This window comes from Pyxicephalus adspersus, chromosome 2 (genome assembly GCF_032062135.1).
Source record: "Pyxicephalus adspersus chromosome 2, UCB_Pads_2.0, whole genome shotgun sequence".
NCBI lineage: Eukaryota > Metazoa > Chordata > Amphibia > Anura > Pyxicephalidae > Pyxicephalus > Pyxicephalus adspersus.
Window position 1 is genome coordinate 46,827,120 of NC_092859.1, and position 27,275 is coordinate 46,854,394.

The 27,275-nt window shown below is 38.2% G+C and overlaps 1 protein-coding gene across 3 annotated transcripts in view; it reads right to left on the minus strand.

Annotated features, from left to right (window-relative positions):
• LOC140323520 (protocadherin-10-like) overlaps positions 1-24,099 on the minus strand; it is a 51,949-nt gene extending 27,850 nt beyond the window's left edge. For 2 of the 3 annotated variants that reach the window (XM_072400680.1, XM_072400679.1), the window contains exon 1: positions 21,340-24,094. In XM_072400680.1, coding sequence (XP_072256781.1) covers positions 21,340-23,823 — 2,484 coding nt within the window. In that variant the 5' untranslated portion in view covers positions 23,824-24,094. Of the gene's footprint in view, positions 1-21,339 lie in introns of all 3 variants that reach the window. The other variant, XM_072400681.1, reaches the window with a different exon arrangement.
• Positions 24,100-27,275: the final 3,176 nt, after the last annotated feature.

Here is a 27,275-nt window from a genome sequence, read left to right on the forward strand (position 1 = left end):
CATGCCTTTCCGAACAGCATCATACATGATTTTTTGGATAGTGGGTATGACCCATTTAGGAGGTCTGTCCTATGCAAATGATATATGCATGCCCATATCTAGGAAAACATAGGAGTCTGTGTTTTGGCAGCTCATGAAAGACTAGAAGAGAGCCTTGGAATTTCAGTTGTTTTCCTGGTGTCCTGAGAGAGTTAGCAAAACTGCAATAATATCCTATTAAAATATTAGCTTTTATTGTAAAATGTACTTTAATAAAAACGAATCCTCTTTTTCTTCCTTACTCAACACATAAATCTAATTTTTTATATTATCTTTTCCAGCAATAAAGTTGTCAATGTTGGTACTGCTTCTATACTGTCTATGCACCTTGAAAAATAAGCAGAACCAAGTCGACAAGTTCTGTTCTTGTTTATTATATTTAGCTATTCTCTGTGCATGCTATTTACATTTAGCAGTCAAATTATAACTTCACCTTTTAGGTGACTTTAGATGTGGGTGAGGACAAGGTTATGGCAGAGAAGATGTGCATTAGTAGACTGCTATCTTTAAACTTTCCTATCATCAACTACTGTGCTCCGTGCCTAGATACCAGAGATGCTAGGCCAATCTCATCACTATTGTTATTTTTTAATTTTTAAATATTTTTTTTTTTGAACAGTTGAAAGGACAAGAAGTCAGGAGATTTACGATGCAATTGAAGATGATGGAAACCCTTGTGACTTTTAGGAACTACATAAAAGTTGACATGTCTGCAAAAGATTACTAAAGTAAACTAAAGAAATACTCTTGGTATAATTTTTTAATTGCAGAATTTTAACAGGAATTTCAACCTTTTTTTTTTCAATTCAATATTTTTACAGTAAATGATTTATACTTTATTACGGGTTGTTTTTTTAGCTTTTTATATTTGATCATTGGTATGTAATAATGTTTTACATTTTCTTATTATGGTAATATTTTATGATTGGTATGTATTCAGAACTGGCAGAAAAAGTCTGAAACACAAACTGCTCTGAAATCAAAAGAGAGAGAGATAAAGCAAAAAAATGTAGCACTGATGTACTAACATAGTACATGGGGCTTATGCTAATCAAATATTTTTTGTATAAACTCAAATGAGATAAATATCATGGCATGGTAAGTTATTTTTTGGGGGCTAAATCATCAAAGTGTATAAAATAACTCAATACTTGATGAATCAGCTGCCTATTGATTGTATCTCATGAGAATAAAATACCATGGTTGATTACCATCCTACCCTGGGATTTACATCACAACAGAAGTCTAGGCGAATGATGTCAGTATAACTGATTATCATCAGTGGCTTTATGTTGGACAATGTTGTTCTGCCACTATATTAGTAAAAAAACCAGTGGTTTCTGCAGTTCGTAATGCAGAGGCTCCCTGACCTCTGCATGTATTTGGTGTGGGACTTGCATGCAATCTGTGCAGAGGCCTTCATTGCACAAAGGGGTCAGTATAGAGCAGAATACTAATTAATTTAGGAAGTTCAAATACATTGATGTTAAATGTAAATAAATCTGACCTCTGGGCAGATTTTAGTAACACCTCTTCCTAAACTGAATACTGGCATTTAAAAAAAATTGGTCACGTCACCTACTGTTAGCTATAGCTATCCAGCAGCAGCAACAGTGTCACTTTGAACTCTTAACTTTTAAAGCCAACATTAACTTTCCTAAAACCTAACTGTGATGCAGGAAGTGTAGACTGTACATGTAGACACTTTCCTATTAGCTATTCAGCAGCCATCATGGGGTGCATCTGCAGTGCTGTCAAGAAACCAAGATTTGTGTGAACCTTTCTTCCTTAACAAGGTACAAAAAAACCACAAAACATGTGGAATGGATTAGAGCGGGGTGGAGAGGAGAAATGGGCTGGAGATCGTTGTGTTTGAGGTAGAACAAGGAGGGTAAAGTGACTCAAGACCAAAAATCCAAAAGCTCTATGAAGAACTGTTCTTTGAAAATAAGAAAAACACAGTATAATGACAACCAGATATTATGTACCCTCAGAACTAGGCTGCTTAAAGTAGTTATTTGACTGCTTTTGCCAACACTAGAGTAAGCCATGAAAATTACTTTGTCCTCTTTCCTAAACCTCTTTGCCTTCTTGGGGTATCCTGTACTTTATTCAGACCTAAGGGGGCTCGAAACAGGAGTGCACATAGCCATAGTGCCTGTGATCCTGTAGGGAGAGCCAGGTTTTTATTTTAGTTCTGCACCATGCTGCTTGAAACACTATATGGTCCATTCATACTGAGGGCAATACTGAGCACCCTGAACATACACATGACCATACTGCCTCTGTGTAAGGACTTTAATTCCTCACACTGTTATCTGTTTTAAAAATATTTGAATATAGTATATCTAGACTTTAAGGTTTATGATACTTCTGACCAAACCACATGTAAGGTGGCTTGGTCAGAAGCCAGAACAGAACAGTGGCTCATTTCTTTTCGGGGGATATTTCCTTTGAAGAACCATTCCTGTGATTTCTTGCTTTGATAGGTTTTTTTGTGTCCGCAAGCTACCACCCCTGTAGCACCTGGTTGTTATTTGCAAACAATAGGTACTGTTCTATAGTCCTCAAATCTATACTGATTATGCAGAATGTTCTCTTGACAAGAAGGAACTCAGTCTCTTTTTCCTTAAAAACGGTGAAGTAGTTAATAAAAACCGAATCACTGTTTCAGATCCGTTACATTTTTCTTTTCTATTGCCCAAACCATCAAAAACTATTATTACAGAAAATGGTCAACATAAGAGATGCTGTTCAGTGCCTTGAAAAACAACAAGACTGTGCCCTTAATAAATGAAAACATTGTGCCAAATGTTTATCATCATCACATCATATTTTTGTTTTGCAATTTGCAGCATGAGCGAAGATAGGAAAAATCTGTATTCATTGCTTTATATGTATACATTTATTTTTTTTCCCTGCCAGCGGTTCATGTTTTGCAAAGTCCAGGGGCTCTGTATTAACATCTGAACTCCATCAAAAAGCTGTAATAGAGCACTGCTCTGTCCGCCATACAGATAGGCTGCTTGTCACAAATCATGCACAAGCTCTGCTGGATTCTACCGCCGTCATAAATTAGTATGTGTGCTAAAGTCGCTCTAAATGGGCTTCACATTGTGTGAAGAATCTGAGTCAGTTAATGAAGCAAGTTAATGAAGCTCATAAAGGTAGTTCACTGATAGATGGGGAGGAACAACCTTGACCTTTATTTTGATGGCTCACACAATGGTGAATGGTTAAAGAGGAAACCTTGAAATGACACAGCTACATCATTTTTTTCTTAGAATCTGCAATCAATACAGTTACAACTTACAAAGTTACGATCAATAAAGTTACAACTTTAGGCAACATAACATGTCTTCAAGAGCTATTGAAAACCAGTATGTTATCAGAGCCAGGAGGATTGTGGGAGAAAAAAAATCTATAATGGCAAGATCTATTTGCCATATTGACCTATGAAGTGGCTTCAGTGTGATGAGAAGTATAGCAAGTTCTACCCAGATCCATCAGTTAAGATCTTTGTTTAATAGACTGATTGCTTTATAATACACTGTTCTAACAATGAAGAGTTCTCCTTTCTCTCCCTCTCTCTCCTTTACCACAACCTATGTTTTTACCTCCATTTATTTTACCAACTTTACAGGGATTATAGGGATGATACTGTATTTCTCTATTTTTTTAGCATAACTAATTACACTGGGGAAAAATTTTGAACAAATTTTTTGTTGACCTAAATTTTTAAGCCTATTTACACTAAAATAGGTATACTGATTCTGAAAGTGCAGTTAGTTCTCTTCTATCACGTCAGTTTTTTTCTCCACCGCTTATAATAAAGCAATTACTGTAGTGTGGATTTGTATAGGCTGTTCAGTTTACACGCAAGACAGTGTGGTCAGAGGTTGTGAACTGCTCTACGTATTGAATAAGCAAAATTTATTTTTCTACATACACACGTATTTTCTTTCTTTCAGATCATGTCTGGCTCTGCTGTTTTTTGCCGTAAGTGCCTAAACAACCCTGATTCCTTTTGTATATCTGTGGCAGTTTCACCATTTCCAGTCAATGGGTGAACATCAGCACATTTGTAAAAGCAGAGCTTAAAGTGTGTCCTCCTTCACCATGGAAAAATAGTTGGGTCAGTCCCAATTGGCCATTCAGTTTTTCTTTCTTAAGAATACGCAGACATAAGGAGAGTCATTGAGTTGTTGCAATATCACCAACACAATTGGGTCATCTGTGTTGACATTAAAATGGTATGCTTCCTTCTTGGTCAGCAACGTGGATACACCAAGTATCCCTGTTATCTGTGCATGTGGGACAGCATGGATCGTGAGAGGCATTGGGTGGAAAGGAATTGGCCTCCAAGATCCGCCCCAAAACCAGGTGATCCAAACATTCTACATGAGCTACTTGTTGATAGAAAGATTATATTCCTGCCTCTGCACATGAAATTGGGTCTGATGAAGCAGTTTGCTAAAGCTTTGCCAACTGAAGGAGACTGTTTCAAGTACCTAATTTTGGCATTTCCTAGCCTGTCATTTGAAAAAATAAAGGCCAGTGTGTTTGATGGTCCACAGATTCGGCAGCTAATCAAAGATTAACATTTCATCAGGACAATGTTAGAAGTTGAAAAGAATGCTTGGTTATCATTCAAGCCATTGTCAAGGACTTTCTTGGAAACACACAAGCAAATAATTACACAGGATTTACCACACTTACCGCAGGATTTATCATTTCTGGATTTACCACCCAAAAAATTAGTAAAAAACAAGTGTAAGATCTGATTTAACAATAACTGCGTTCCCTAGTGTTATTGACAGTACTGCTTTGGCTGCTCATGCATCAATATAAATGTTATGTGGACAAAAATAAAACTCAAACTCAGTATTACCCAAAAAAAAACTGTTAGTTGATGGTCTTCAGAGGCAAGTTCTTTGTAGTTTTGTAAAAAAATATTAAAAAAAAAAAAACATTTACAAAAAATGTCTATCTATTTTGGTATACTTGTGCATTCCAGACGTTTTAGAAGTACAAAGTTTAACAGTGTGGCCTTGTAACTCTACACAACCTTAAAGTAAAGCTGCGTACACACCTGCAATTTTTCTCGTTGGAAAGGATCTTTCACGATCCTTTCCAACGAGAAAAGACTGCACGATGCATGAACGATGCTGTACATACAGCACCGTTCATGCTCTATGGAGAGGGGAGGGGGAGAGCGACCGAGCGGCACCCTGCTGCGCGCTCTCCCCCTTCCCTTTCATTAGGATCGGTCGTCGTCCATCGTCCATGGATCCGCCAGGACGGTCGTCGGACGATGGACGACGACCGACTGTACACACGGCAGATTTTCGCCCGATAATTGGCCGATACCGATTATCGGGCGAGAAAAATTTGCTGTGTGTACGCAGCTTAAGGGTGTATTGAGAAAATATTGGGCCCCCTAATGCTGACCCCACCATCTGAATATATCAGTGATTTCGCTGTTATGCTGATCACATAGCTTCAAATTATGAACCTAAATAAACAGATTAGGATTTTATTCTTTTCTGATTGCATAAAGTGCCTTTGAAGTCAAAGCCAGGGAAAGCCTGTCCTGCTACATTTTTAGACACAGATCAGCAGTAGGCTCCCCGATATTGTATTTTAGAACAGGTTTCCTTTAATTTTTTTCCATTCTCATGACTGTTTCTTTATTGTATATTATATGGAAAATCTTAACCTAATTTATTATCTGTGTGGTAAAGAATACAATTAAATTCAACCTTTATCATCATTATCCTTGCATTAAAATTCACTTTTCAGTTTTGTAGAATTTAAGTCACCATCTGACACAATTTTTTTTTTACATTTTATGTGGTGCAGTGATAATTTAGCACTTCATGGCATATGCAGACTCATTTATGTCAATTAATATCTGAATAAAAAGTACTTCAAATAGGTGCAGAAGCATGTGCACAAGCTTCATAACCCCAAAGGATTAAAAATACACTGCAGCAGTATAAACTACTGATCCACAGTGATGCACCATTGCTATCAACTGCACTTGGTCAGTTAGTCTCTCTCTTTTTCTTTCTCTTAGAACGGAACCCAAGCTGACCACTGAGTAAAAATGTTTCAACATTGCTGATCATGGGACAATACTATCTGTTCTCTTTCTCCATTTGAATGGAACCTGAAAAGAACACAGAACTGCAATGCTGTGCTTACAAGACAAAGTGCTGCAAAACTGCTAACCACTACATAGCAGTTTCATAACTAAGTCTCTAATTCTGCCGGAACAAACTTCAAAAGGCCTATAGAACATCAATGCTTTAGAGCTGACCATTCATCTGCAGTGCCACCAGTAAGCCTTGCATTCTATGCGTTTTTTCTCTAGGTTAGCTAGAAATAAAATTATTCACTATAAGACTGTATAAATGCACAAGACTAAAATACATTAGTTTGTTAACAAATTATAAATGTAACCCTTTCCATAAACTGTGTACTTTAGCAGCCAATACTTTTAAATAGCTATTTTATCACTACATCCCCCCTTGCCTCATTGGTGTTACAAGTGTGGCCTATCTATATTAAAGATAATTGGCCTGGTATTTGCAGACAAAATGTCAGCCAGCAACCATTGACACCAGAGCTCTGCTTGAGGATGTACATGATGCATGGGTCATTTGACCAATGTCACTAGCAATGATTAGCCCAACTAGTTAGATATCTGATAAGTATGTAAGATGTGAATCATACTTGGTAATGGAGGGAATACAACTGGTACATTAAATCTATCAAACACAATCATTTTATGGATAACGGAACAAGCTCAAGGTTTAAATTGCCAGCACGGATCTTCTGCAATGTGGCATTTTGTTTCCCCATAGAGATCTCTCACTCTTACAGATGCCATATAAAGCCTCAAGGACATGCAAGGTTTACCAGTAGTTAAGACAAATTACAATGATATTATGGTAATAATCTTTTTCTCCCATTTGTTTTCCTATTACTTGATTTTCTGCACCCCGGGGGTGATGTGGAAACCCAGCTGAGAAAAGCATTACTTTCAGGAAACAGATATAGAGATACAGAGATGCAAATAAGATACTGATTTTAAAGGAATGTCAGCTACAAATCTGGATACTAAAACAAACAAAGAAAGAAGCAGCTAGACACTGAAAGATAAATACAAAGAAAAAACAAGTACAGGAATGCACATAAATGTCAGTGATACAGGAAAAAGGTCTATCCGATCTTCTCTATACAACCTTTTCTATTCCTATCATTACTTAAACCTGTGAGGTTTCCACAGCTTAAAGCAAACCCATGTGTCATAAAAACAACTGTGGTAAAATTACCAGCAACTAGCTGACAGCATAAGCTGTCATTAGGCCCTGGAAGGTTTTTCTAAACTGTGTCCACAAAATGTTGTAGAAACTGACAACCTTGCTGACACCATGGGCAGAAAAAGAAGGCTCCCCTTCTGTTAACTAACCAAACTGTGCATAGCAGATAATGCCATGTCCTCTGTAGCATAGGAGAACAATAAACAGCTCTCATACTACCTGTACCATGCAACCTGTCAGTCACCGCAAGGATACATGTTCTGTCTTCTGCTCCAGGATTTTCAGCATATAGTACAGGATGTTTCTGACAGGCTGCAGACATCCAGCTGAGATCATCTGAAGTTCCTTATTCTGAGCAGGCTACACTCATAATAAATCCAGCTTGACTCACAAAATAAACCTTTGCTAAGAAAAATATGGGGAATTCTATTCAGGGAAAGATCAGGAAGCTTTAGCCTGAGGAGCATCTAGCTCTTTTTATGATGGGGACACATTTCTGTGAACTAAGAAAAGTGTACTATAAATTGGTTAGCGTGGAACAACAAAAGTCATTGATTAAAGACTTTCCTCTGCCAGAAATAGGTGTTAAAAACTTTGTCATGCCTAGCACATTTCACTGACCATGTTTACTCTTGTTTTCAATTGATAAATATCTCCATGTTTGGCCATCAGCCCAACATATCTCATAATGATAAATCTTTTTGTGAATATACTAGTTTCCTTCATATTCCACTTCATTTTTCACTAGGCATTTCATCCAAACTGTCTGGAGATTACAGATAGTGGTGTTAGAGGAGGGTTATCTATAACTAGGGTGAAAGTTAGGGTTATTTATAACACTGGCAAAATGATGTCACTGTTGTATTCCTAAGAAGTACAGGGGTTGTTTTTTCCTGATACCCAGAAGCAACAGACATCAGCTTGATGCCACATGTGCAAACATAAGGAAGGAGAATGCACAGTTTGCAAGGCAGTATGCCCTTCACTTTTGCAGGCAAGTAAAAACTTTGAGACTATAGTTGTGCTTTAAACAGTCCGTTGTAGCGGCCAAATTTAACATTTAGTAGTATTGCTTAAAGGATTAGTGTACTTTTAGAAATGTAAAATAGATTATTCCAATGCAATGCTAATGCAGACCATGCTACACTACAGTTTTTCTTTATATTTGTCACTATAGAGAGCCCAACTACTCCCCAGCTCAATCCGCAGTACATATTAGGTGCCATAGATTGTATCTGTGGGTCAAGTAGGCATATGGCTTTGCATGTTTAATTAGTTTAGTTTACATTTATCCCAAGATATTGATAAATATTTACCATTATGTTTTTGCCTCCAAGAAGCTTACAGTCTACTTTCCACATGACAGTCATAAAAGCTAATAGTATTATTTAAATAGCTCAGAAATTCTCTGCAGCTCTTGCTATCAACATAAAATTATTAAAAACAGTCTTTGCTCCAAGACAGCTATAACTCACCAATCTGCAGAGATTTGAGCTATATATGGAGATGAGACTAGAGGGTTGCTGGACGAGAATAGTAGAGTTGGAGACACCTAGGGCTAGAGCAAGAAAAACTGATGACAGAAGCATTATGGGAGATCCAAGGCCAGAAGCAAAAGTTTTACTTCGAGATACTGAGTACTTAGACCAGCTAGAGTTCAAAAACATATACCAAGAAACAAAGCAAACACAGACATATGCAGGACATTGACCATGCATATACATAATAAAACTTATTCTGATCCCTGTACAGATATATTAAAAAAGAATTTAAAAAACTTGAATTATAGTTTTCATTCGAGGTGACAAGTATTATACTAAATTAAACTAAACTGTTTTTAGTATTAAAGAGGTTTTCTAAGGTCAATAACAAATTAGTTTTGATTGGTGAACCTTAACATGCATTAACACAAAAGCACTATCCTGCACATACCCACATTCATCACTGTATACAGGTGCTACTGAGCTACTTGCCAAGGGAAAATTAAATACAGCAAAGACTCAAATGAGATAACAAATGTCTCTAACAGCTTAATGATCATAGAAAGTGGCAGAACGCTTGCAACTCTTTACAGATCAATAACTTCTGAATAAAGCTCCCATCAGACCTGAAAAGATCTAAATCTTTATTGTCTTCAGTGAGAGTGACAGCATCCTGGACCAAAATCAAGTCTTTTTTGCTGTACTAGACATTGACATGATTAAATGGGTAATACAGCTATGATAAATCACCTTTAACCCAAGACAATTGATGAAGAAATGTCTTACATAAATGCAAACAGAAAGACAAAACTGTCAAGAGTCTGATACTAAAAATGTCTCTTAAGACATTTAGAGGATTTTAGGAGGACACAGTAAGGAACACTGAAAAATACAAAACGGATAATGTCATATCTAGGCAGAATATTTATCACCATAGTATCCTTTAAAAACTGAAGAAAATCTCCTATTGGCTGTGCTACATTACAAAGATCAAATCTGGTCTTATAACACAGAATGTGATTTGATTTTTTTTCTTTGGGTTCAACCTCTCTTGTAGCTGAGGTGGGGTAGACTTAATCCTAGACTTGATTAGAAATAAATCAAAATAAACCTTTAATAAAACCACTTTAATTAAAGTGGAATGAAACTACAAAAATACATTTTAGCAGACAAGATGTTTATTGTGGAAAGGAACAGGTGATGTCCCTTTTACAAAAAAATAAACTTACCTGCCTGTTTACAAGTTTTAAGTACACTCACTTTCTAGCTCTGTTGTGGGCACCAACAGGTTTTCTTCTGGGTCCAGGATCTTTGGCCATCGTGATTGACCAGGTCAGAATAACAAAACTCCCATGCATGTAGCCGTCCTACACTCAGTTGCACAGATTGTGAACAATCAGGTAAACATTTGTTTTTGCAGGGTCATTAGCTGTTCCTTTTGCAATAAAAAACCTGCCTGCTTGCAATCTTATTTTTTTTAAAGTATAGTTCTTCTGTAACTAAGTGTTTACAACTTTTACATGTTGCTTGAGTAAGGGAAAGAAGAAAAGAAAAAGGTAAATTTATAAAGCAGTGAATGTGATTTTCACCAAAGATTTTCTGTTGGTGAATCATTAACTGTCTTTTAAAACACATGCACATGGAAAATCAGTCTGAAAGGTTGTTTTGTAAATGTTAGATTTTTTTCCTATATAAACAGAGCCTCTAACGAGTATTACATGAAAATAAAACAATATGCAGTACATCTCTGCAATACATGCACATTCCCGACGCTTTTTTCTGTTTAAAAACATTGCAAGTTTAGAAAAATACTTGTTGCTGTGCCAGAAACCCAGGTATTTGACCTACCTACAGATCTGGACTTGCATGCACACAGGGGCTTGTGAAAGTCCTCAAAATATTTAGTTTTGGAACACCCTGACAACAAAGCTTTTAGCCAGTCAATCAAGCCAACCAAAAATCATTACTGTTTTTTTACATAGCCCTATTAAACTCATTAAGCTGCAGTTTCATGTAACTGGTTATGTAATTGGTCTACCCTTAAATAACTTTGTATTGATAATAAAATAAATTACCTAACCTAAAAATACACTTCATGATCAAGGCCTAAATATAAAGTATTTTCACTGTTGTAATGTTACAATAACATTATATTCTACTGCTAAAGCATTGCTTCCTTAATGAAATGTAAATGTTTCAAACATGCTAATGAACTCAAACTAGGCAAGCACCATTAGGTGGCATGCAGTCGACCACAGCTCAAGGAACCCCTAGCAAACTCTGATAGAACTTTGGTTAAGAATGGATGGTCTGGACGTTAAAATTCCCAAACCCTACACAGATTCGGTTATATAATACAAATTCAATTAGCCACATTCTATGGATCGTAACAAGGTATAATGTTTTTATATTTTAGTGCACATAAATATTGCATTGTAATATAGTTTCCAACTAGCAGGTGGGGAGTTATTTTTTTCTCATGTTCAACAGGCTAAACTGTGGATCAAAAGCCTGCAGTTTACACAGCTAAATAACTTAAGTTCAAGCTACATACATAGTTCTATAGTGCGTCCTAGGGGGCACAATCCTGGAAGGGAGAAGCCACTCGTGGTCTTTCATAAGAAAGCTGTAAATGGTTGATACATTTTTTTTTAAGGATAATAAATATTGGGTAACATACTTCAGACAAAAAAAAAATATGCTTACCTAAACCCATAACAGTTTTAATTAGGCTTTATTATTGACACTTGAGCAGCTAATAGGTTTCAATACCAGTTGGGGCCCCCACTGACAGATATCAGCAAAATACGACTTTACTGACTAGATGAGAAGTGCCACCTTCAGGGAATGCCATCTATGTAATAGTGTAAGTGTCTGATAAAATTATATTGTTAAAAAATATTATAGATAGAAAAGAAGTTTAATAAAAGTAGTATACCAAAATAAAAAGGGTGTCATTTAAAATTATTTTGGGATGCAAATAACTTCTGCTTGCAAAATATTTATGTTAGACTATTCCATGACCATTTTTTCTATCACTTTAACTCTTTTAAAGCAGTTCATAGATGATATGTATTATTTGTATATTTAATTGTCCACTTTTAACAGGACTGATATCTAATTGTTCCATATTTCATCTAGAATGTTTTTCATTCTGTCACAATACATTATTGACACCTAATTCTCCTTCTTCTCAATGTAGACTACAACATTTGTTGTCCTAGTAAAAACATTTTTATACGTGAAATGGAACATTATGTCTGTCATTACTTACAGCGAGAACACATTTACGGCTCAGACAACAGAACATGAGAAAACATCAACAAACTAATCTGGTAATATATGGCTGCCCGCACAGTGCTGGCAATCTATTACTGATCGTTACTGTAATGCATCAAGATTCAAGGCACTGAGCGTAAAACATAGTAATTAATTTTTGAGACAGGGTAATTATGTTCCAGGTTATCAGAACAGTTCAGACTGTTTGTTTATAAAACATATTGAAGTGCGTAAAATTATGGGCTGTAAAATATGCACATGGGACTGTAGCTTTGTAGAATATAGGTGAGAAAAAGACCAGTGGTGTTCCAAGGTTTCTATTCTGTGAAACCGTTTCTAAACCTTTCTGCTGTTTCTAAAGCAGCTTATCCTGTGTTTACGTACCTTACATTTCAATAATATGCTGCTGTAGGTAAATGTAGGAACCAGTTTTCATGTAATAAGCTAGTTTTAAACATAACGATGCCACAATCGTAACAATGGCATCTGCTTAAAAGCTCAATCTCTGCCTATAAATAAGGACCATAACCTGGAGCAGCCAATCAGAATTCACCTTTTAATGATTGCATTTGGTTTTGTGTGTTACTGCGCCCTGCACATTCTCTACTACAGCTCTTTGAACTCTGTAAACTGAACAGCCTATTACTTTAGCTACATTGTTCAGAACCAATCTGCTTAAAATGTAACATAATATGAGTGATTATCCAGATCAGGATTAAAGATGGCAGGAACATACAAAATTATTTTTTCACAATACTACTTAAAATTAACATAATTTCTTTCAAAGCGATAATGTTGTCTGCAAATAAGTAAGACAAGTGAAAGATCTAGGTGATTGCAATCAAAGCAGAATTTTAAGACAAACAACTTGCATAAGTGATGTTTTTTTAGATGAAATTTCATTACTATAGATAAAAGGTAATAGAAGTGTGTTCATTTAAACAGCTGCAGTGACAAAGGTTGGCAAACCACGCGCTATGCTTGGAGTCACCTTGAAACACCCTTGCACAACACTGCTGTCAAACTTGCCATGGTATTCTGCCAAATTATAAGCATGACATTGACACAGTACAACAGGTCATATGAACAATAAAATGGAAAACACACAGTGACTAATTAGGATTTCTTACAGTCTCTTCTACAAATAAAAGAGGGCCATAAAGCTGCTAAGCATTTTTTCCAATTTATGAACTTGTTCTGTTCAAGCTAACTGAAATTAAATCTTTAAAACTGTGCGTGTTTAGGCTTAATAATAAATAAATCCATGTTTATACTTTTTAGTCATAAAATGCTGCACTTTTTTGTATTTTTTATATGTTAGTATATGATGCCTTAATCAGCTCTAAAACCAAAACAATAATTAATTCAAAATAGCTTTCCCTCTACAATTCAAGCCAGTCCTAACTAAAACTCTGTTTGTAGCCTTAACCTTGATTATAGTCCCTTAACTTCTAATCCTGCAAACAAAACGGTCTGCTGCTGGTTATACTTTTGCGTTGACTGTTACTTCACTTTACCTTCAACTCCCAATCATATAAAAAAATAAATAAATAATATACCATTCATTTTACGTATAGTATCTCTAAGAAGAGTACTGCCAAGAGTCTGTCACAGTCACTGAGAAGTGCCTTATATAACATTAAAAATTACTATTAGAACGCAAATTTCAATGTCAGCCAAATATTCAAACCCACCAATTATCTCCTCACCCTGCTAGTTGTTTTTTAACAGAGCAAGCTATGGCTGGGGACCATCTGCACTCCAGACCTAAATAATTAATAGAAGCACATATTGTCTGAGATACTAGACAAATGGGATGAATAAACTGTCTATTGTTTTACAAAGCTGTTCTACTAATATTTATATACTAAATGTGATGTACAATATATCTTACTGAAGTTAGGTTAGTACTTCCACCCTACTTTCCAGAAAAGCAGGTATTTAACTAGTAGATATTGATTCCTAACCCTGGTACACAAAAGCTAATATCTCCCTACAGGGTGTGTAGTATGGCAGAAGGTGCATTACCTGCCAGTTTCCTATGCTTCTTTAGATATCATTGTCAAGATTGTAACTTAGTAGTAGTGTGCACAGTATGTAAAAGAGAGAAGGTAGAGTGGAAAGCTATGAAACGTCTTATCAAGTTCGGCTCAATATGAGTTGAGTTCAGGAGAAAGACCCCGCTTAGGGACCATGTCTCCCGTATGCATTGCAGGCTCAGGGTGGGGGGCCAGTTGTCTGGACACAACCCGCCCACTCCCCTTTCACAGGCTTAGACCTGTGATGGGAGAGTGGGCAGGTTCTGGCATCATGATGTCACTCTGAGGGAAGTTTCTTCTCCCTTGAGTGACACATGGCCCCCTACTCATGGGCAGTCTAGAATTTGTACATTTAGTTGTCCCTAAGCTCAAAAAGGTTAGGGACAACTTCTGTAGGGTTTTACTGCTGTCTGAGACTACATTGGACAGATTTCCCCACACTTTCATTTCAGCTGCCAAAAGTTTCACCAAACATAATGAAAGTAAAAGGACAATCTCTAAAAAATTTTAAACACACATACATTTATTTTTGTTCACTTGATACTGACCAACAATACCACATTTGGAAAAGATTTCCAAGGATGACCACTTAGTGGTCAAACAGAGTGAAGACCTCTCCATATTGGTAAATATTGGTTTATTTGAGATCTATCTAGATATCCTCTTGGCACATGCAGGAGTCTCTACTGTGCCTCGCAATAAAAGTCAGCACTACCCATTTTTCGGTCCTTATTGAGCACAATTAGTTGGATTACCTGACAGATTTTTTAATCTCTCTCTCAAACTTCAGTGCTAAGATTTTCCCACAATAAGGCAGTATATCCCCATCTGCCCTTAAAATTTATAAATCAGCATTTGGTTATGTGAGTACACTCCAATTGGAGGTATGCCAGTCCACTTCTTAAGGCATGCAGCACCAACCTTTTTGTATTTCCTTATATTGCTCCTGAGGCTCTCACATACCTTTCACAACCCTTGTGCTAATCTGTCCAAGAGTATCTCCACTCAGGTACACCAGCCCTACATATATTATTTGTAATGGCCTAGGAGGAAAATGTCTCTTTTCCGCCTGCCTAGTCATCCCCTAGGTAAATAGTCATTCCTCTTGGGAATAAATAGGCAGAAAAACGAATCATATCAGCAGGTATATGAGCTTTCAAATATGTATTTAGACTGTGTATTTAGAAATTTACCCAGAGTTTAATTTTGATCGGACACATTCTGCAGTCTGATTACACAGTCTGCTTTATTCTAATAAAACAGTTTCAGCTCTCCGATCACAGTTTTATAAAAGTGTATTTAATTTTTGAATTCTACACATTATGACTCATCTTTCTGGTCACCATTGAGTCTGAACTTTGCTGTCTTCATAAAATTAGGTGGCTAAAAAGTTTTTTAGCATTCATCACTTCTAGATGTCTTTTACTTTCCCAAGTGCGGGTCAGGAAACTAAAGATAAAACCGATTGGTTTATATAAGCAGCTGCTCTTTTTGTTTTGGCTTTCATAAATCAGTCATCTGAGTTAAAGAACAAACCAAAAAAAAATTCTGTTTTTTTATACAAATGTCACTAAAATTGAACTAATTGGATGCTGCTAACAAACCATCTGCCTGACATACTATCTGTAATGGCAAGGTTTAAAAAGCAATTACATACATGTCCTGGAATTTATTAGACCACAAATGTAACATCTACTATTCCAGCCTTACTTTTCATTTAGATAGAAAATGGTCAGCCTGTACCAAACTGGCTCGTTTCTCCATCAGATTGCTTGTTTCTTTGGAATTGACCACAAGGGAAAAATCTGTCTGCCAGCTTAACTGTGTCCATATTAAACGGAACATTTGAACTCAACTTTGCAGCTTTTCCAGCCTTCTAACACTATAGTTGAAAGGCAGCACAGAATAATATCAGTAGGTTTCATATTGATTGAAACGCAAGGCATTTCTTCAATCTCCAAGGAAGAAAACTTTGTACATTTTCAATTATAATAACTGCTTAAAATAGCAATTGCATGCAGTAAAAAAATAAATCCAACAAAAAATATATGATTTACATGTCACAATTGGTGTTATCCAGATAACGATATGACTGATTAAATAATTAGAGGAAGTTCATTAGTACATATTATTTGTATTCAGATTGTATTGGCATTATCTGTATTACAGAAAGGCAACAAAATACTTACAATTAACTCTATTCTGTGTCAATAGGAAGTGATAGAATTAGCCAGACATTCAATAGGAATAGTAGTTATATTCTATACACATGCAAGAAATAGCCTCTGTATACATTCTTCTCCAAGTTAAAAGATAATACATTTTGTACTTGCTATTTTGTACTAGAAATAGATTTATTTAGGTCATTAGAAATAAATCTATATAGGTCATGGCATTTACTATTCTGCCAACCTGCCCACTTTAATAAATCCATCTATGTTTGACACAATGTCTACTGGGAAACAGTTATATCAATGACAACCCTGATTGTTATGAGTGCTGATCACTAGAGGGGATTACCTAAATGGCATCAGTGAATGTCTCTGGATCATAATGTGCCATTGAATGACTCATAGACTGTGACAAAGGCTACTAAACCTGATTCAGTTCCAACTTAAGCAGGCATTAGAAAGGGAAGAGAAAATATCAATGTATAATGCAAGTCAAACATGAAAATACTGCATTTAACCTGTCCTTGATGATGTGCACTCTACCTCTTGAAGAGCTTACATTGGTAGCCAGGATCTTTACAACTACATAAACATCCCTGACTTGCAGCTCACTTACCATAACACTAGTCCCAGGATCACCTTCACTCAGTGCTCGCATATACTGAGCACCAGGGGGAAGATACATAGTACAGAATCATAATCATAATCCTAAAAATAGATTTTAAAGTTGAACACTGGACAGATAATAAATACATTCATTCATGCATTTTTGTATTCATGAATAGATCATTAAAAATACAAGTTATGCAAGTACCTAAAACTGACTGCCTATCCTCGGCGTGCAATCATATGTGCAGCAGCACATAGACTGGGAGAGGAAAAAGTAGCACAATGAGACACCCGAGTGTGCTGCATTGCAAAAAGTATGCTCATAGGAGGAGAAAGCATAGTGAAAGAGGATGAGCTTAAAAGTGTGCTGTTTTTCCTTTTCAGTCACAGGATAGGGGAGAAAAAATACTTGTAACTAATATTTAAATGCAACAGAGAAATATCCAGTCTTCTACTCTTGCTTTTAAACAAGGATTGGACGTGCACAAATACAGGTAAATTGTCAGGAGAACAGGTCCTTTAAATGTATTTTATCTGTGTATTTACCTTTGTGTAGATTTCCGCTTTTTTTCCCTGCTGCATAAGATTTAGGAAATACGGATTTGGGTATATTGATTTAACCTTATCCCTTGAAAATAATTGCATAGCTTGCAGATTTTCATTGACAGCAGCACCATGTTGGTTGTAAGTTAAGCACTACTTTAACACCAATTAATCAAATCTGCATGTAACTATCTATATAATGCCCCTTACAGAATTTCAAGCACACAAATACTTTTGCTTGTACCTATTAGCAACCTAATAAAACATGAGAATACCAACTGTTCTATTTATAGATTCTAGTACCTAGTTAGTCTAGCAAGCATTGTTAGAAAACTTACACAACACTATAATTATATTACAGAATACCATAGTAAATAAGGCTAAATGATCAATGTTCCTTATTTTAAAATAGTTAAATCGGAATAAAGTAAAAGCCAAACTCCAGTGAGGCACCTGCCAAATTATTCCCATAGTAAGGAAATTTTTTGACCCCCTTGGTGGTAGATTAATTTCCTGCATCAATTACTCCACTGATGAATCCTATTAATTACATCTGGAGATGTCACTTCTGGTATGAAAGACATCCAATTCATGTATACATTCACCTATAATGATATTCATCAGTAGAGAATGTATTATTTACTTAATGAGGAACCCCCCTGTATGGGAATAAATGGCTTCTTTACATGCCTACACATGTGCACAGCTTACATAATAGACCTTTTATTAGGTTGATGTAAATATATAAATATATTTATATATATATATATACTGTATATATATATATATATATATATATATATATATATATATATATATATATATATATACTTATTTATTAACATGGCATAACCATTGCATTACCATGCAGCACCCGATTTTCCATGGCAAGCAATCTTTTTTTTTATGAATGGAAGAACACTTGACAAATATAAGCCATATGATAGAGTGCTAGAGTTAAAGTGCTATTTGGATTATAATAAAGTCACATAATAATGTGCTGCAAAGCACACACATGGAGATCAAGGGAAATACACTTACAATGTAGAAAGATAATGCAAGCAATTAGAGCAATGTGTCAGAGCAGGTGATGCAAGCTACTGGTACATGTGATATGGAAGCTGTCCATGGTGCTGAAGCTGGAGTCCAGCCTAGATTTCAACTGTACAGAGCACACTCAGTATGCATGACAGTTTCCAAGCACGATAGATAGATAGATAGATAGATAGATAGATAGATAGATAGATAGATAGATAGATAGATAGATAGATAGATAGATAGATAGATAGATAGATAGATAGATAGATAGCCCTAATCTTGCCAAAAGTCAAAGCACACACCCATACACACACACATATATATATATATATATATATATATATATATAGGACCTGGCCACCCAATAATGATATTTCAGTTACAGGTAAATATGGTTGTAAATCTCAAATCTCTCACAGGTAAATCTCACCTGTCCTTTTCAAATAATTCTTATGGGTTCCATTAACAAAATCTCTGTGTTACAGTTTTTGGCTCTTTTTTAAAGACTCTTACTTGTTCTGCAGCAACAAGCTGTTCCCTTTCTAATAGTGCATCCCCATACTATAAATTACCAATCTAATACTTGAACTGTCTCAACTTTAATATCAGTTTATAGTGGTCTTATCCTTCATATACATTTTACCAGAATTCATTGTAAAATAGTCATGTTAAGTCATGTCATTAATAACAGTATATGGATCTCTGTAGATTGATGAACAATATTGGTACCTTGAAGAACTATACACCAGCAGTCTACACCTTGTATAGAATTAATGCTAGGATGTTTCCTTGGGGTATTGTGCCATCTGGTGGCCATCTGCACGAATTACCCCTCTGTTATCTTAAGCTTTCCTTTGTGTTTGATATGCAGCATTAAGAGACGCCAAGCGAATCGTAGAAAATAGGATAATAAGCAGGAAATCAAGATGTCCTTTCTATAAATACAGCACCTGGCACAGCAGTGTTACCCCCAGCTTTGGCACTGTGTGATGAGGATACATCTCTTCTTCACTAGTTCCTATGCCTTCTGCCCAGATATCATTAAATGTTACTTCCAGCTGGATTCTTTGTTGTCACAACTGTCAAAGGCATGGTTTAAAGATCTATTCTAGCGCTAATAGGAGCCCCAGGGAGCTGAGGGGTTCTCTCCTGAGCCACAGGTTGAGTGTCACTGGACTTGTATGTGACAGATGAGAAGAGACAGCCTAGTCTACTCTCCATGCTGAATTGTGACACCTAGAAAGCAGAAGAGACAGGTATACCTGGACGTGTGTGTGCAAATGTGATATGACCTAGAACTGAGCACAGCCAATATCTGCTTCTATATATAGACTACTAATGTACAGCATTACAGTATAGACACCCACCATTTGTACAATGCCACCGTTTATGTTGGTGCTATGAGTTATAATAGATTGTGGATAGATAGACAATACTTAGTATATATATATACATAGAGATCCTATATAAGGTGTGGGGATGCCACCTGTATCTATGTTATACTGTATCTCTTTTGTAAAATGCTACAGTGTATACACAATAGATAGATAAATAGATAGATGCATTATCTATGTATCTATCTATCTATCTATCTATCTATCTATCTATCTACCTATCCATCTATCTATCTATCTATCGTAGCATAATGATATACAATGCGTATGCAATCTGATTCTCACTATGTACAACGCTACAGCGTATGTTGGCGCTATAGAAGGATGGTGGCTAGTGAATAGTATAGATATTAGGTGTATACAGTAGCATTTAGATGGCTCACCTTATGTATGCAGTTCCACAACGCCACAGTGTATGTTGGAGCTATGGTATAGATAGAATGCATTCAGTAGCATGCAATTGATATGCCACCTGTGCCTAGACAATGAGCTGTAACCTTGGAGCACAACATAACACAATGCATTGATTGGCACCAGAAGGTAGGGATGTGAAGACGTATGTGTCCAGGCTATGTGCATAGTAATGGGGCCCCTGTCTCTCCCCCAGCATAATACAGTAATGGGAGAGCTGGATTTATGGGCTCTCACACACTGATTTCATGTGTCACACGTAAAGGCAATGACAACACAGCCATCTAGAAAAGATCCATTCGGTCCATCCTGAAGGACGCCCTTGGAGTTAGAACAGAATAATTGTAAGACATAAATTACATACACAGGATTGCAGCCGGGGACACAGAAGATATTCCAGAAAGCTAAATGCCCTTGGATGCTTATGAGGAATACATGAGCAGGATACTCAATGCCTTACCTCCTTTTTTCTGAGATGTATTTTGACTGCTGATAATAAAAAGCCCTGCCTCAGTCTACATTGGTGGAAGCTGATTAATTATCATCATTTACTTTAGGCCATGCATTGAGTAAAAAAAAAAGTAGATAAAATGGGGTTTTGTATGGGGGGATTTATTACCCTCCAGCTCTTGAGATAACCAGGCTTGTACTAGCTGCTCTACAGTTACCCCTGGCATGCACATAGGTAGACTGACTACTTACAGAGAAGATTTGCCCTCACCTCCTGTCCTACAGAGGCAACAGGAAGGGTCAATACATTTCATTTAGCTGTCACCCAAACCTTTGTTCTTTTTTGAAGGTTCAACTCACCTCTTGTTGGCTTGACAGCCTTATCATTTTGGATTACCTTTATACTTTTTGTTGCTGGCACATGATCATCACTAACATTAAGTGGAACCCTCCATCCAGACAACAAATACCACTCACAGAGAGTCCAACTCCTCTCCACCTTATGTAAAGCTAGGAAATAAAGTTTGGCCATACATAAACCCTTCCCCATCATTTACCTCGTTGACTGTATTGTTGACAGGTGGGGGGTTCTGTCCTCCTTTCCCTGGGGCTGTCTTTTCTGGGACCTTCTCATTGTTCTGGGTGGTGGAGTTATAAGGCTTTAGGAACATAAAATCGCTTTTGGCAGACTCTGGGGTCAGGCAAACTTTGTAACAGTAATTTTGGGGGCCATTCCCTGAAGACTCCATACAGTTGGTTTGGACTTTATTGCCAGATGAGATCTGCAGGTTAATGTTGGAATTCTTGAAGACATCTCCTGAATCTCTAGACCTTAGACAGCAACAGGTAGGCATGGAACACTTGTAATCCTGAAGGGACAGTCTGTCTTTGTGACATTTAATGACTGTGAGGACAATTATAGCCACCAGGAAGGTAAATGACACGGATCCAAGGGACACTATTAGGTAGAGGGTCAATGAGGAGGTGGAAGAGGGATCTGAATTTAAGGGGAGATCATTGAGTTCTGATGGGGTTTCTGGGATGCTGTCCACCACAGTGAGGACTATGGAGACAGAGGTGGACAGAGGAGGTTGGCCATTGTCTCTGACCTGGATGAGGAGTCTGTGTTTGGTGGCATCCTTGTCCCCCAGAGATCTTATAGTTCTCAGCTCCCCCGTGTATAAGGCAATGCTGAATAATGTGGAATCTGTAGCCTGCAGAATCTGATAGGAAAGCCTGGAGTTCTGGCCAGAATCTGCATCCATGGCAGAAACCTTCCCCACCAGGTAGCCTGGATCTGCAGATCTGGGGATGACATCTGTGGCCACAGAACCATTCTTTGGTAGAGGGGACACAATCACAGGGACATTGTCATTTTGGTCCAATATGAAGACATTGACAGTGACATTACTACTGAGAGGGGGGAAGCCAGCATCTTGTGCCTGCACCTTGATCTGAAAGTTCCGGATCTGCTCATAGTCAAAGGATCGCAGGGCATAGATATTGCCGCTGTCCGAATTAATGGAGACATAGGTGGACACCGGCATGCCCTGGATGTGGCCCTCCAGGATAGAATAGGACAGGTAAGAGTTCTGATTGGCATCGGGGTCCACAGCAGTGACAGAGCAGATGGAAGCCCCCGGGGGGTTATTCTCCATCACATACACCGTGTAGGAAGGTTGCAGGAAAGTCGGGACATTGTCGTTGATGTCGGTCACCTGGACGTTAATGATCTTCTTGGTGGTCCTGGGCGGCGATCCGAAGTCCCTGGCGCTGATGGTGATGTTGTACTCGGACACAGCCTCCCGGTCCAGGACCTCGGTGGTCACCAGGGTGTAATAGTTCTTATAGGAGGAGTGCAGCTGGAACGGAACGTTTTTGGGGATGTCGCAGTTGACATCCCCGTTGTCGCCAGAATCGCGATCCATAACGCTAATAACGGCGATGACGGTGCCCGGTGGAGCGTCTTCCATGACCGGTGTGGACACCGAGGTGAGGATCACCTCCGGGGCATTGTCATTGACATCCAGCAGATTGAGCAGCACCCGGCAGTGCACGGCCACGGCTGACGGTCCCCGGTCCTTGGCTTGAATGTACAGTTCATACAGATTGGACTTCTCGTAGTCCAGAACCCCCTTAACCCTTACATTCCCGGAGCGGGGCTCCACCAGAAACAGATCCCTCACCTTCTGAGGTGCATGGCCACTGAACGAGTATTCGATCTCCCCATTGGTGCCCTCATCCAGATCACTGGCATTCAGCTTGATGACCAAGGTCCCCCCGGGCACGTTCTCCGGTAGGCTCACCCTGTAGAAGCTCTGATCGAAGGTGGGCACGTTGTCATTGGCATCCAGCACGCTGATAATGACCATGGCAGTGCCAGATCTCTCAGGTACCCCCCCGTCCATGGCAGTCAGCAACACCCTATGAGTCTTCTGCTGCTCCCGGTCCAGAGGTCTCTCCAGTACCAGCTCCGCGAATTTGCTGCCATCGCTCCGGCTCTGCACCTCCAGGGAGAAGAAGCCGTTGGGGCTGAGCTTGTAGGTGCGCAGGGAGTTGGAGCCCACATCGGGGTCCTGGGCACTCTCCAGGGGGAAGCGGGCACCGGGAGCCGCCGACTCGGTCACTTCCAGCACATAGTCGTGCCAGGGAAAGCTGGGCGCGTTATCATTGATATCCAAAATCTCCACCTCGACTCTATAGAGCTCCAACGGGTTCTCCATCACCACCTGCAAGTGTAAGGAACACACCGGCTGGAACTCACAAACTTCTTCCCTGTCAATCTTCTCATTGACAAACAAGATCCCGTTCTCCAGGTTCACCTCCAGGTGCTGCTTGTTGCTTCCAGACACGATCCTAAATCGCCGAGATGACAGTTTAGAGATGTCCAAGCCCAGATCCTCTGCGATGTTCCCCACAAAAGCCCCGTGCTCCAGCTCCTCCGGGACCGTGTACCTGATCTGGCTGGAAGCGGGCACCAGGCAGCAAGTTAGGAGAGCCAGGTACACCTGTCCAGGGCAGCTCCTCATCCTCCAACACATCTCCACCGAGCACACCACGGGATCCTTCTTCTCACTGCTGGATCCACACAAGATCTCCTAATCCAATCTGATGGCAGGAGAGCTCGGTGTGAGGATCCTGCTACATGGACTTCTTCAGCATACTTTCCACAATCCCCCTACTCCCCAATCACCCCTCCCCAACTATTTTCTGGGGCTGAGGGGGAGGGAGGGGCCCAAATTCACATTTCAGCTTCTGTATTGGTGGACAGAGACAACTAAGAGCTGCAGTTTACAGCTGTTGAGCTTAACCCTTGGAGCTGGCAGAGAAGTGTGCCATACAGGAGGCATGTACTCATCCCCACAGACATGCCTGCCTTCTCTGCCTCCTCCTTGCCAGCTATTGGCTTCTCAGATTTCTCAGGTATATTGTATTCTCATCAGATCACAAATAATTACCCTGACATGACACATCAAATGCCACTGATCAACACATTGTCATATTTATTTAACAAATAAAGGAGCACTATAGCAAAAGATATATTCTGGGAGCTGTATAGACAGTATGGCATGGATTCCCTTTTTAATTGTAATACTTTTATCCCCCCCCCCCCCCCACATATTTAGTTTGATTTAATAATTTCAACACCATGAGAATTATGGGGATGTCTACAGCAATCAGCTTGTATTCATCAACTTTTAATTTGCTGTTTACTGAAAATCTATTTCTAACATGTCTCTATTCTGATGATAGGGTGAAATCTCACTACAGAGGAGAAAGAGAACATATGACAAATCTTGGAGATGGATCAACAAGTTAAACATTTAGTTACAATTTTTAAATGGCCTAATCATGTTTTGTAAGCATAACAAATCTGACAAATTAGCTGAATCATATACAATTTGCCCTTTTTGAAATTAAATGCTTTTTAATGTTTCAATACCTTATTTTTCAGATATTCCCATTATATATTCCTTTCTTTATGGTGACATCATCAGTGGACTGAATATTATTTTTAGAATTGGTCACTGGTCTCAGTTGGATTCCCATGTGACAGGGTGAAATACTAAAGCTCATTTAATGGCAAAATCAGAGCAATGTCAACCTATATTGGGAAATGTTTGAACATTGGTCCTAATGACAGAATCCATTATGAGATTTTTAAAAAATGTATTTTCTGAGGTTGTGGATTTGTTATTATTTAGACATATATGAGGCTTTATTTGTACCTACAGGTACCTATCACCTCTCCATTACATAAACAAGAACGGCTCATGTGACAAGAACATTTCTTCTTAGGGGTGAAGCTAGGCCAATAGACATCACATGAATCATGTACTCGCTTCCATCTGCCATCTGATGTCTATAGCCAGTAAATTAGTGGGAGGTCTGTAGAGAAAAGCTCTTCCATCTTTCCTAATATTTTTAAATCAGATATTTTATTTAATTATGATGTGCAATATTTTCAGAAACAACTTTTCATTGCATTCTTTTTGGAGTATTCCCTCAAAGTAATACAGTGAATATAGCACAGCACATGGTTAAGTAGCAATCCACTTAGGAATGGACTACCCATACCACTGATGTTAATACACTGTAACTGAAATACAGCAAGCTGTTGTTCTCTCAGGATTCTCTGTAAAACCAAGAGGATTACTGTGTGAGTCCATAAACAAGGCAAAAGCCACAGCCAAGTTGGCAATGATCAATATGAGAGGTTTGCAAGCTGCCACTTCAGTACATTCAAATGATAAAGTGATTTTTTTCCAAACTAAAAAGAAAACCTGGGTGAGAAACCACAGGTAGAGGCTGCCATAATCTGATAACTAGGTTCCTAGTGATACAACAGGGGCAATGGTCATCCTCTGTGCCCAGCAACTGCCAGCAAATGATCAACTGTATGGAAGAACCCTGCACGGCCAAAGGGATGCCAGTGATGCATTTTTTTTCCTATAGCAACACTTGTTAATCCTTATTAACACCAGATCACTGGCAGAGCACAGCAGGACTTTCATCCTCCTGCAATATCCGCATCCTCTTTAGCTGAGGAACAGTTAAATTCCTGATTGACTTTGGCACTGCCAAGCTGCCAACAAAAAGCTTTGTCTTTTGTTTGCTATTTAGCTCACAAGTTAACCCTTCATGTTGACCCTCTTCAGTTAAATATTTAAGTCCTTATTATTTGTATTATATTAAAACGTTTACCTCCAGTTTACCTATAGACTCTGATATGAAAAAGATGGGGATGGAAACAAAGCTTGGCTTCTGGTTTGGTAACCTAAAGCCAAGGAAAATGTTCAAGCCCAAGCTACCCTTAAAGGGGAGTTGAAGGGTTAAACGACGGTTAACCTCGACATTGCCACGCGCATGGGAGGTATTTTTATGCTCCTATGACGTCACAGAGCACAGGCAGGCATTCAAAATCAATTTAGGTAGTGAAATAGTTCAAATCGTGTTCACGTTCATTTATCTAAACACTCAAGGTTTTATACAGCGCCAGAAAACATAGAGATGTTTTCAAACTCATTTCTAGGTAGTTGAAGGTTGAATGCATTTTAACCTTGCCTTTGCCAAGCAACACAGGAGGGATTTAATAATTCAATGACGTCAAAGTGTAAAGCAGACTGTCTATTCATCTTTTTGGGTATTTGAAGAGTTACTCTTTTTAGCCTTAATTTTGCCAATGCCCTTAAGAAGGTTTGAATATTCATAGGTCGCACACATTATGGTTTTTAAAATATGTTTGGTTAGTTGAAGTATTATTATTATTAATAAACAGGATTTATATAGTGGCCACATATTACACAGTGCTGTACAATAAATAGGGGTTGCAAATTACAGACAGTGACACAGGAGGACCCTGCCCCAAAGAGCTTACAATCTAAAGCTTGTTAACCCTGGCATTGCCACAACATTCAGGAGGCGTTTCATACTTCTAGGATAAATCTCTATCCCACTTTTTGGTAGCTAAAAACCCAAATCCTAAAACTTCCAGTATTTACTTTCTACTGGACAACTAAAGTGTTAATTTTGCTGGTAACTCCTGTCATGCCACCACTACCCCCTTCCTTTAACGTTTTTTTTTTCTTTTTTGTTCATATCAGTAGTATTGCCCATTAACACTTTAGGTGCCAAGGTCCCTTCATTCTCCTCGAGCTTCTGATCTCTGCTTAGCAGTTAAGGGGTTAAGTTACCCATACAAGCCAAATTTCTATTATCTATGGCACCTCTCTGGCCCATGAACATTAATTTCCATATAACCCCCCACACACACACAGCCCCCAAAACCACCTTCATTCTCCTTTGTATTTTCTTCTCCCTCTGAGGTAGCTGAGGGGTTAAACTACTCAAGCAGCTGTAACAGATGTGACAATGAATTTCGATTTATATGGCAATAAAAAGAGACATAAAATCTATAGTAAATAAACCTGACAAGTGAATATATAAACATTTCCTTCATATAAGCACCTTCTGCAGTCGGGTTAACGAGTTG